This window comes from Neovison vison, chromosome 5 (genome assembly GCF_020171115.1).
Source record: "Neovison vison isolate M4711 chromosome 5, ASM_NN_V1, whole genome shotgun sequence".
Taxonomy (NCBI): Eukaryota; Metazoa; Chordata; class Mammalia; order Carnivora; family Mustelidae; genus Neogale; species Neogale vison.
Genome location: NC_058095.1, coordinates 22,656,661 through 22,668,717, shown reverse-complemented (window position 1 = coordinate 22,668,717; position 12,057 = coordinate 22,656,661). Strand labels below are relative to the sequence as shown.

Sequence of the window (12,057 nt, the reverse complement as noted above, 5' to 3'; positions counted from 1 at the left end):
CTCAGTGGGTTAAAGCCTCTGCCTTCGACTCAGGTTATGATCCCAGGGTTCTGGGATCAAGCCCCGCATCGGGCTCTCTGCTTGGCAGGGAACCTGCTTCCTCCTCTCTCTCTGCCTGCCTCTCTGCCTACTTGTAATCTCTGTCTGTGAAATAAATAAATAAATAAAATCTTAAAAAAAAAAACCAACACTTACAAAAAACAAAACACTTCTACTTTAAAGAAATATAATGAGAGTCGTCATTTGCTGAGTGCTTACTGTGTGGTAGATTCCACAAAGTAATATAATAATAGGCATTATTTACCAAGCCCTTATTGTTCAGTAGACAACTTGCTAAATGCTAACATTCCAGAATTAAATCCCCACAATCCAGTCAAGTAGGCATTATACCCATTTTGGATATTGAAAATTTAAGACTCAGACAGATTAAATAACTTGCCCAAGCTCACATAGATGGTTAAGTGGCAAAGCCAGGGTTTAAATTCAGACTTCAGAGTTTGACTCAGAGCTCAGACAAAGCTAATGCTCTTAAACAGATTCTCTCTATATAAATTCCATACATCCTAAGAAACTGAAACACAGCACACTAAACTCCAGGATATTATACAATCATTATATCCATTCCTTACTCCTCTGACAAAGATGTTCGTTTGGACAGACATACACCAGCTTTTTCTCTAAGTGTCCACCTCCACTTCTAACAGAATTCAGCGCAAGAACAACCAGGATTCCAAAGTAGAATATGGGTTAAGATCACACAGGCTGTTTTGTCTTTACTAGCAGTTGTAAGCAAAGAAATGTAAGAACACTGGCAATAAAACTGAGTATCTAATCTCTAATCTGCAGCAAGTCAGGGGACTTATTTATAGAGAATCACAGAATTCCTATGCTAGAAAGAACTTACAGTTGCAGCAATGGAGGTCCACAAAGGACATACAGATACCAGTACATACACACATTATTACATACATAACATTATATATACATATAATGCATATTTATAAAATACATGGATGTGAGTACTTATTTCAAAGTTCAGAACTGTATTATTTCCATTTGAAAATCCTTAAGAAATCCTTAAGAAATCACCTTAACACTTTCATCCTCTTTTTACTCAAATTAATTTCAAAATTAGAACATTAAAATATATAAATGATCTGGTTCAAAAAAAAGTTGATGAAGAATGATTTAAAAACAAAACAAACAAAAATAACATGGCAAAAAAAGCATAATATTCTAACAGAGAACTCTGGAAAACATTAAATTGTTAATTTGCAGGCAACTCCCAGCCTACCCTCTTTGAAAGAGGAAAAAAGAAAAAGAAAAACATAACAAAACTGGCTCTTTGTTGGTGAACTGTAATTCAGTATACACAGAGTTGGCAATGACCTTCCCCTGGGCCTAAACTGTCAACCAAGAGTGGCATATGCATAAGAATAGGCACTCTATATTTAAAAACCCGCCCTAATCTAGACAATTTACTGTTTTCTTTTTGCCTGTCTTCCCTGCCACGTAAATCACTTCATTCTGCAGATAGTAAAGCAAACTCGAAGCACCCAGAGTACCTTTACCTAGGGCTTCTTATTGTTACAAATTAGAAGTAAAACTGAAAATGCTTTTCCATTTTTTACTTTAAAACAATTTATGAAACTATACCTTCCTGCATCCTCTAGTTGATCAGGAAGCACACTAACCAACAAATACCATAATAGCTGGCATATCTAATTATATAAAATCAGGCAGGCATTTGATTTATTGCTTACCTTCACCCCCATATTGTTAGATATGATTTCTGTCTTAGCAAGTAATGCACAAGATCAATTTGCTACTTGCTTTCACAGTATTCTATTTCCTTTTTAGTTTTTACTAGAAATTCCTGGGACAAAATTCAAGGACAAAAATGGAAGAAGGGACGCCTGGGTGGCTCAGTGGATTAAGCGGCTGCCTTCGGTTCAGGTCATTATCCCGGGGTCCTGGGATCAAGCCCTACATCAGGATCCCTGCTCAGTGGGGACCCTGCTTCTCCCTCTCTCCCCTGCTCATGCTCTCTCTCTCAGTCTCCCAAATAAATAAAATCTTTTTAAAAAATGGAAAGGGGCGTCTGTGTGGCTCAGTGGGTTAAAGCCTCTGCTTTCGGCTCCGGTCATGATCCCAGGGTTCTGGGATCGAGCCCCACATGGGGCTCTCTGCTCAGCAGGGAGCCTGCTTCCTCCTCTCTCTCTGCCTGCCTCTCTGCCTACTTGTGATTTCTGTCAAATAAATAAATAAAATCTTTTTAAAAAAATGGAAGAAACTGCCAATATATATTTAATGATTGACTAAACTCGTCTACCACGATTTAATTGGTGACTTTAACCTCACAGCAACTTAAGAGACTGAGCAAAAATAACTTCTATTACATTTCTACCTGATTACCACCGTCAGATATGAGGCTTATTAAATTCAAGAGAATATCATAAAGTCAAATTGGAGGAAAAATGATTAGGGAATAGAGGCTACTTAACCTATTGCTATAACTCACACGTCTTGCTATATAGTTATTAGATTATGTGCTGAAAACAACTATGCAGCAAAGCCATTCTTTTAAAAGAAAGTCTTCAAAAGCTAATGCAAATATATTTTGGATTTATTTACACCTGAATACATACCTTCATTTTTAAAAGTTATATAATTAAACAAGATGAATCAAGCACAAATACCATGGCACAGTTCAATACCACCACCTAACGTTAGTTGCTATTAAGTTAAAATCTTTTATCAAATGGGTCCAAATGTGCTAAGACATAAAACTGTAAAACCAAGTTGTATGCCTGCCTGCATTTTTCTGAGTCAATCTTTAGGTAAGGGTCTGATCTAAGCATCCACCAAGTCTGGAACCAAGTAGGAAAACAGTATAAAGACAACTATGCACAAGCAGCTAAATTTGGTCAGTTTAAGGGCATTCTTTATTCTTCCTCCCTCCCTTAGACTTTCCTGGTTTAACGGAATATTTTATTTTGAACATCTAAAAATACCCTTCAAAAACCACAGTACTAGTTAGATTACTGAAAATTTTATTTCAGTTCCCAATGTGTCACAGGTTGGGAAACTAATCTAAGGGCTGGGTATGGAATCCCTGGCCTGTAACAAAAGTACTTAATAATTTGCAAGAAAAACGAGACCAAGATTTGAAGAGAGACACTTGGGAGATAAAAACAGGAGGATTTTATAAATTAAGTTTAAAAAGTGACATCGGGGCGCCTGGGTGGCTCAGTGGGTTAAGCTGCTGCCTTCGGCTCAGGTCATGATCTCAGGGTCCTGGGATGGAGGCCCGCATCGGGCTCTCTGCTCAGCAGAGAGCCTGCCTCCTCCTCTCTCTCTGCCTGCCTCTCAGCCTGCTTGTGATCTCTCTCTGTCAGATAAATAAATAAAATCTTTAAAAAAAAATATTAAAAAAAAAAATAAAATAAAAAGTGACATCGACAATAACAGCTAAAACTGACAAATGACCTAAAACTTAAGAATATAAAAATTTGAAAGTGTAAATACTTCTGAACATTTCTAATACTGATTCAATGAATGAAAATCTTCCATGCAGAAATAGATTACATCTAAAAAATAAGAATGTATGACTTAAATATTAAGAACATACTTTGTAAAGATTTTGCCAAGTTAAAAATTTTTAATGACAATGGAAAACATAATTTTCAATGTGTAATGACTTACCTTACGTAGACTATAGAAACATACATACATTGATTTTAAAATAATGAATTACTACAGTTAAGTACATGATAACAACATACCAAACTTTAAAAAGTAAAAAGGAGGGACACCAGTCGGTTAGGTGACTGCCTTAGGCTCAGGCCATGATCCCAGGGGCCTGGGGTATAGAACCCCACACTGTAACTGCTCAGCAGGGAGCCTGCCCCTCCCTCTCCCTCTACTGCTTCTTCATACTCTCTCTCTCAAAAAAAAAAAAAAAATAAAAATAAAATGTTAAAAAAACAACAAAACAAAGGCCGCCTGGGTGGCTCGGTGGGTTGAAGCCTCTGCCTTCGGCTCAGGCCCTGATCCCAGGGTGCTGGGATGGAGCCCCACATTGGGCTCTCTGCTCGGCTGGGAGCCTGCTTCCTCCTCTCTCTCTCTCTGCCTGCCTCTCTGCCTACTTGTGATCTCTGTCTGTCAAATAAATAAATTAAAAAATCTTAAAACAAACAAACAACAAAACAAGGTAAAAAGGACCCATAATTACACAATAAACATTAGTAACACTATTTTATTTTATTTTTAAGATTTTATTTATTTGACAGAGAGAGATCACAAGTAGGCAGAGAGGCAGGCAGAGAGAGAGAGAGAAGAGGAAGCAGGCTCCCTGCCTAGCAGAGAGCCCAATGTGGGACTCGATCCCAGGACCCTGAGATCATGACCTGAGCTGAAGGCAGAGGCTTAACCCACTGAGCCACCCAGGCACCCAAATAACACTATTTTAAAAAACACAATATCCGAATAGGCCCAAAATGCCTAGACCTCTAATCTGGTCCTTATATAATAATAGATAACTGCTTTCAAACTAATCTCTAAAGTGTTAAAAACAAAATCCTTTACTTTTACTAGTATACTTTCCCATTGCAAGGCTTTTCAAACATAATGAAGCAAATGGCTGTCACACACTGGAAAAATGTACATTTTCCACGTGAACTAATTAAGAAAAGATGATCATTTACTATGCAGAATGTTCCTATTTATTTATTTGACACAGAGAGAGAAAAAGAGAGAGACAGTGAGAGAGGGAACACAAGCAGTTGGAGTGGGAGAGGGAGAGGTAGGCTCCCTCCTCTGCGGGGCCAGATTCCAGGACCCTGGGATCATGACCTGAGCCAAAGGCAGACACTTAACAACTGAGCCACCCAAGGGCCCTCAGAATGTTCTTTAGAAGATAAAACCTTATGGGAGAAAAAAGGTAATTACTGCGGCCTTAGCAGTACTGTGCAACTCTGCCTACAAACTTTAACAATATTAGAGTGGCTGTTTTAGGAGAAACAGCCAAGGAAATGTGGTCCTCCAATTTTATTTTAAAAATTACAGATTCACAGGATTCTGGAATAAAATGAACCACAACAACTGATTCTAACTTCTTTGTTTTTCAAAGGAGGGAAATGAGCAGACTGGAGAAATAGAAAGAAACGACCGAAGTTATAGTTAATTTGTGGGAAAAATTAAGATTAACATCCAGTTCTTTCAACTCCCAACACAGTGTATTCTTTCTGCCATACCATATTTTATGATTTTTCTTGTTTTAGACAAACTGTCTTGATAAAATGAAGCAGGCAAATAAGTAGTACAATTTAATCTTACAGGCTATAATTTTATACATTTATCAAGGCAGCAGTGAGATATAATGAAAAAACAGTAATGAACAGGGATTCAAAGTATCCCAATTGGAACTTATTTCCTAACTGTATGAATTATAACATTTCCAGGCACTGATTAAACTGTCAATAGTATCTGTGATGTTGGTTAATGTTTTCATAATAGGTAACTAGACTTTTTAATGAACCCAAAAGGATAGAAATTTTACTCTGACAGTACTGTCATCTTATGATGGAGCTACTAAGACAACGATGAAATGGAGAGGCTTTACTGAAAAAAATCTAAACTTAAGATCCGAGGGCTAGCTTAGATATTTATACCTGTCTGTAACTAATCTGAGTGTTAAGGTAACACACGTAAGGGCATCTGGGTGGCTCAGCTGGTCAAGCATCCAACACTTTTTTTTTCTTTAAGATTTTATTTATTTGTCAAGAGAGAGAGCGCGCGCGCACAGAGGCAGGCAGAAGTGGAGAGAGAAGCAGGGAAGAGGAGCAAGGAGCCTGATACGGGACTTGATCCTAGCACCCTGGGTTCATGACCTGAGTCAGAGGGCAGCGGCTTAACTGACTGAGCCACCCAGGCATCCCAGCAACACTTTTTTTAAAAAAAGATTTTATTTATTTAGGGGCACCTGGGTGGCTCAGTGGGTTAAGCCTCTGCCTTCGGCTCGGGTAATGATCCCAGGACCCTGGAATCAAGCCCCACATGGTGGGGGGGGCGGGTGTCTCTGCTCAGCAGGAAGCCTGCTTCCCCTCCCCACTCTCTGCCTGCCTCTCTGCCTGCTTGTGATCTCTGTCTGTCAATTAAAAACAAAACAAAACAAAACAAAAAAAACCTTTAAAAAATGTATTTATTTATTTGTCAGAGAGAGAGAGAGCGAGCGAGCGAGCAAGAGAGCACAAGCAGAGGGGATGCCAGGCAGAAGGAGAAGCAGGCTCCCCCGCTGAGCAAGGAGCCTGGTGTGGGACACGATCCCAGGACTTCAGGATCCGGGCCTGAACAGAAGGCAGACCTTAATGGACTGCGCCACCCAGGCATCCAAGCATCCAATTCTTGATTTTAGCTCAGATCATGATCTCAGGGTTGTGAGATCAGCCCTCCAAGTCAAGCTCCACACTGGGCATGGTGTCTGCTCCTGCTTAAGATGCTCTCTCAGGGGCACCTGGGTGGCTCAGTGGTTTAAGGCCTCTGCGTTTGGCTAGGGTCATGATCCTGGGGTCCTGGGATCTGCCCGTATTGGGCTCTCTGCTGGGCAGGAAGCCTACTTTCTCCTCTCTCTCTGCCTGCCTCTCTGCCTACTTGTGATCTCTGTCAAATAAATAAGTAGAACCTTAAAAAAAAAAATTCTCTCTCTCGCTTTCCCCTCTGCCCCTCCCCCCTAAACTTTTTTTTAAAATGTAACACGCATTATAGTACTTCAAATGAAGGACAACTTCATTCTTGATAGCAAAGACAAAATAAAATATACTAGATGAAGAAATGTAGGAAAGTAATTGTCCACACATTTTATGGGTATTTATGCTATGTTATGCTAAAAACAGAACAGAATGACAGAGAGCAGGTTCGAATCTTGGCTCCCCACTTACTAGCTATGCAACGTAAGCACTTCTTAGGCCCCAGCTTTCCTCAACAGTAAAACAGAATTGTGAGAATTACAAGTAACTGAGGTAAAACATCTATCTCAGGGAGTAACATCAGAATTCAATTAAGTCTGAAAGGAAATTATCAATATTTGCCACAAAACAATGTATACTATAAGTAATGTAATAAAAAGTATTTAGATGAAGAATTTCAACTGAGAGACACATTAGTCAGCACTGTGTTAGCTTATAAGAGTTACTTTTGTGGAAAGTTAATGCCAAAGTGATATAGCAAAGAACAATAAATTTTCACATCTCTGTATCTCTTTAGCTCTTCTACCTGGCTATCGTCTACTCTATTCTTCAGGATGCTACATATCTGGCTCCATGTCTGGAGTATTCTACTCCCTTTATTTTCACTTAAAAATTTTTTTCTACAGCTCCAGACCTGAGCATGAGATTTATTTTTTTTTTAAAGATTTTATTTATTTATTTGACAGAGAGAAATCACAAGTAGATGGAGAGGCAGGCAGAGAGAGAGAGGGAAGCAGGCTCCCTGCCGAGCAGAGAGCCCGATGCGGGACTCGATCCCAGAACCCTGAGATCATGACCCGAGCCGAAGGCAGCGGCTTAACCCACTGAGCCACCCAGGCGCCCCCTGAGCATGAGATTTAAAGTGTGTGGCCTGCATTACAACATCCAAAAGCATAACGCACATAATATTCCTTCTAAGATTTTAATGAATCAATCTTCCACCCAGAAAAAAAAGTGACCAAGAAAAATAAAACAATAATCTTTCACTTTCTGTATTAACCATAATTTGAAATGAGTTATTATTTGCTACAAAAATGTCCTCCCCTCAAAAAAAATTCTCAGGGATCAGCTATACTTACTATCATAAAACTATCGGTCCTTTAAAAACCATTCTGTAACTTTGAGAATTAAAAAAGTGACCTGAGGGCACCTAGGTGGCTCAGTCATTAAGTGTCTGCCTTCAGCTCAGGTCATGATCCTAGAGTTCTGGGATCAAGCCCCACATCAAGCCCAACATCAAGCCCCACATCCCGCTCCTTGCTCCCCGGGAAGCCTGCTTCTCCCTCTCCTACTTCACCTGCTTGTATTCCCTTTCTCGTTGTCTCTTTCTCTCTGTCAAATAAACTAATAAAAATCTTAAAAAAAGAAAACAAGGTAACTTGATGTAAATGTTTTAGATATGAAAAGACTGTCTTGTCTTTATGTCTTATCCACTGAAACTAAATATTTAAAATGTTTTCAATGAATTAGCAGTAAGTTTACTACTTCATAAGAGACCTAACAGCTTGTTTTACTACTTGTAAATTGGACCCCTTCTTATCATAATAAAAGACTAAAATATTGGGGCGCCTGGGTGGCTCAGTGGGTTAAGCCGCTGCCTTCGGCTCAGGTCATGATCTCAGGGTCCCGGGATCGAGTCCCACATCAGGCTCGCTGCTCAGCAGGGAGCCTGCTTCCTCCTCTCTCTCTCTCTGCCTGCCTCTCTCTGCCTACTTGTGATCTCTGTCTGTCAAATAAATAAATAAAAAATCTTAAAAAAAAAAAGACTAAAATATTTATAAACCAAAAACTAATCATGAATACTGTAGAAGGAGGGTTTTTTTTAATCCCCTTATTCTTTATCTTATCAGACACCTTTAGAAAGCTTCCATTGGTTTAGTTCAAGGTAAGCAGATATACTTAACAAGGCAATCAATTTTATTATGACAGTACCACCAATGCAAGTAAACTACAAATTAAAATATAAGGTAATTACAAAAATAGGATGCAGCAATTTAATTTTGCATACTACACATACTACAAAAGAACTCCTTCCAACAATAACTCAGTCTAAAAGAAAATAGCAAAATGCAGACTTCAACTGCAAAAGGCTATCCCCCACTCTGATCTTCAGTATTTGGGTTTCTTTTTCAAGATTCCTGTTAACTGCTAGAAGTCCACTCAATAATTTTAATGATGGTCTGGACTTTTACCATACAGTAGTACTACATACAAAACCACTCTAAATTAAGCTTGTTGGATCTCTCTACTTCAAGGCAATCTAAAGTTCTGTTCAAGTCAACACCAAATTATATCTACTATATTTTCTTCCTATGATTAAATTAAATACAAAAACTCTAAAGGGGCCAATTTCTTCATTTTTCTCCACTCCTCACCTCCAACAGTAATATTGTAGCACTCTGAATTTAAACTTCTCCCCAACACTTTCTACCCAGATCTTCGTGAATAAATCAAAATAGTTTCCCCATAAGCATAAAAAGAAACCAAGGAACAGACTAAACTGAAGACCCTTAGGTAACAGTTTCACACCCCGCACCTGGTGGGTAAGTTTCCTTAAACTTCTGTCTCAGGGTCTTACAATTTCATCCTTCAAATGGAAATGAAGAAAAACACCAAGTGAGATGTACACTGAGCTGTGAGTGATCCCAGGTCAGTCTGATTCTCTGCCAGAAAGGGCTAGGTAACATTTACTCTTCCAGTTGTAGAAGTTTCTTTCCTTTATACCCTCAGTAAACACTACTGAAATTCACACGCAGTTAGAATACCTCACTTCCCAAAGGAATCACTTCCTTAACAGGGTAACTACTCACTGAAGACGCTTTCAGGTGTTTTCCTATTTCCTCATTCATTCCTCCATTCCATTAGCTATAAACCCTTCTCGCCAAAGGAGAAAAAGTTCTTAAAGAACGGATTTTCTGAAGTCTCTCCAACCTTCGTCCCAACCTCAAAGACGGTACACATCTAAGAGCTCCCAGAAACAATGAGCTACAAAAGTACAGACTAAACGGGAAAGAAGAGGAAGTATCAGAACAATACCCAAACCAAACACCGCAACGAAAACTCGTGGTCGTCTCTATCATCCCTGTCTACCACCCACCACTTCCCCAGTTTAACCAAGGTCTCTGAAACTCTGAGAAATGGCCCTCTGGCCCGTAATTTCCCTCTCGCTTCGCGAAGGTGGCAGAAGGAAAAGAAGCCAGCTCCGGTTGATCGGAGCCGTGATGCTTTTTCTGCCGGGTGGAGGGAGGCAAGCCAAGGGTTGTGTAAAGAATGGAAAGCTGAGTGATACTGGGGGGAGGGGGGAATTAGGGCGCCAGAGCTAATCCCTAGCCGGGGCCCGCTCGTGGAACAGGCTGGAGGCGACCAGCCCGGAGGACTAGAAAAGCTGGGCTGCACCCGGCTCTCGGGTCGCGAAAAAGGGGGAAGAAGTCTGGCAACCCAAGCAGTCGGTGGATGACGGCGCCAGGCAAGGGAGGAGGCTCCGTGCGGAGCGAAATTTTCGGGGCACAAGAGCGGGAATCGCCTTGCTAACGCCGCCCCAAACCCCCACCACCACCACCAGGCTCACACCTCAAACCTGCTCTTGGTCACTCCGTTCACGTCCCTCCTCATGGGGCCGGCGGGTGCGGCCGGGGCCGGGCGCTGCGGCGTGCGGAGTGCAAAGATTGGGGCCCCGGGCAGGCCCCGGAGTTCCGGGACCGGGAAGAGGTAGAGGAGCGGCGGGCAGGGGCCGTTCGCGGGGAGGGGAAACCTCTCGGCTCCGGCGGGGCCTTCTCCACCTCCCGCAGAGCCGGCGGCGGCGACGACTGCTCGTCGCTAGCTCTTCTCTCTCCTCAGCCTCAACTTCAACCCAAAACAAAAACACTCCCCACCTGCCAGCAACGCCGCTCCTCATTGGGCAGAGCCGCCCGGGCCCTGGAACGGCGTGGGGAGGGGAGGAGGAGGAGCGCGCGGCGGCGGCGGCGGCGGCGGCGGCGCGGGACCACCCCTCCCCCACTCCCGGACGCAGTCCGCGACTGTCCGCCCGGGAGCAGCCGGAGCGCGGCGGCGGCGGCGCGAGCCGGCTCTTGCCTCCGAGCCACGCAAGCCCACCGCGAGAAGGAGAGGAAGGGAAGTGCCTATCTGTCTGTGTGTATTTGTGTATAGGAGGGGCTGTGGGGAGGGTGTGAGTACGCGCGTGCTCGCGAGTGTGGAAAGCAGGACAACTGCACATAGTACTGGAGCCCATCTAATCCCCTTCGCCGGCAGACAGCACGCACCCACCCAGCAAGCACTTGAGCTTTCTGTCAAGTCCTCCCAGCCCCCTAAGTCTTGTCGCTTCTTCCCCGGTAGCCTGTGCAGCCACGTATGTCCTTCCCGGCCACCCAACTCCGTTTCCCTATCACTCACTGTCGCCTTGAACCCAAAGTGCAGCAGGCGGTCCCTGCTCGGAGCCATTTTCCTCCGCTTTCTGGTTGTCTCTAGATTGAGGCAGTGCTGCTGCTGCCGCCGCCGCCGTCGTTGCTGTCGCTGCCGCCGCCTCCCCCGCCCCCGTGGATTGCATTACCGGGTGTTGCAGGGAGGCCTGGGGGGCCGCCGCTGGGCGTGGGTCTCCCTGTGCATGGATCGGGAGGACGGGGGCGGGGGTAATTGCGCTACCCTCTGCTCCAGGAATATACAGCGAGACCGCACCTCGCGCCTTCGGGTCAGGGGGTGCAGCGCAGGAGCTTGGCGACCACTCCTTTTAGCTGGGGGAGGGACGCGCTTTGGTGGTTGGGGGGGCCTGACGAGGCTGAAGTGCCTTTGGCTTCCCCCGCCCCTCCGCCACCAGACTGCCGCTGGCGCCCAATGGGCTTTAGTGCCTTCCCATCCTCCAATCAGGGCTCTGGTTGGTGAGAACCTGATCCTGACGTCACTTTGGCGGGAGAAACAAGCGTGTCTTAACGAGTAGGCGGGGGCGCTTGGCCCGTGGAAATTACGACATTTGTCTGACTCCTAGGCTCCTTCCATAAAAGCTGGTTTGTGTCATCATATTATTATACTTTAGCAACGCCAGCCCTCAAGGTCTTGTAATTTATGATCAAATTTCCATGGATTAAGGAATAAGTTTACCCTCTTTTAGGGCGACAAACTGCAAAATCATGTACCAAAGATGAAATATTAGAAACTGTATCATAAATTCCAGCAGTCCTGGCAGGATCGCTGTCCCTGATTGTATTTCCAAAGTAAATATGTTTGTCTTCATACCTCTTTTAATTCGCTTTAGTGACTGGATTGTTATGGATCTGATTTAAGAGAGATTATTGGGGCACCTGGCTAGCCGGGTTGGTGG

The 12,057-nt window shown here is 43.1% G+C and overlaps 1 protein-coding gene across 2 annotated transcripts in view; it reads right to left on the bottom strand.

Annotated features, from left to right (window-relative positions):
* Window positions 1–11,504, bottom strand: part of FBXL20 (F-box and leucine rich repeat protein 20) — a 107,844-nt gene extending 96,340 nt beyond the window's left edge. Inside the window, exon 1 of one of the 2 annotated variants that reach the window (XM_044248091.1) lies at window positions 11,136–11,504. In XM_044248091.1, coding sequence (XP_044104026.1) covers window positions 11,136–11,183 — 48 coding nt within the window. In that variant the 5' untranslated portion in view covers window positions 11,184–11,504. Of the gene's footprint in view, window positions 1–10,316; window positions 10,582–11,135 lie in introns of those variants that run through there. The other variant, XM_044248092.1, reaches the window with a different exon arrangement.
* Between the last annotated feature and the right edge of the window lie 553 nt (window positions 11,505–12,057).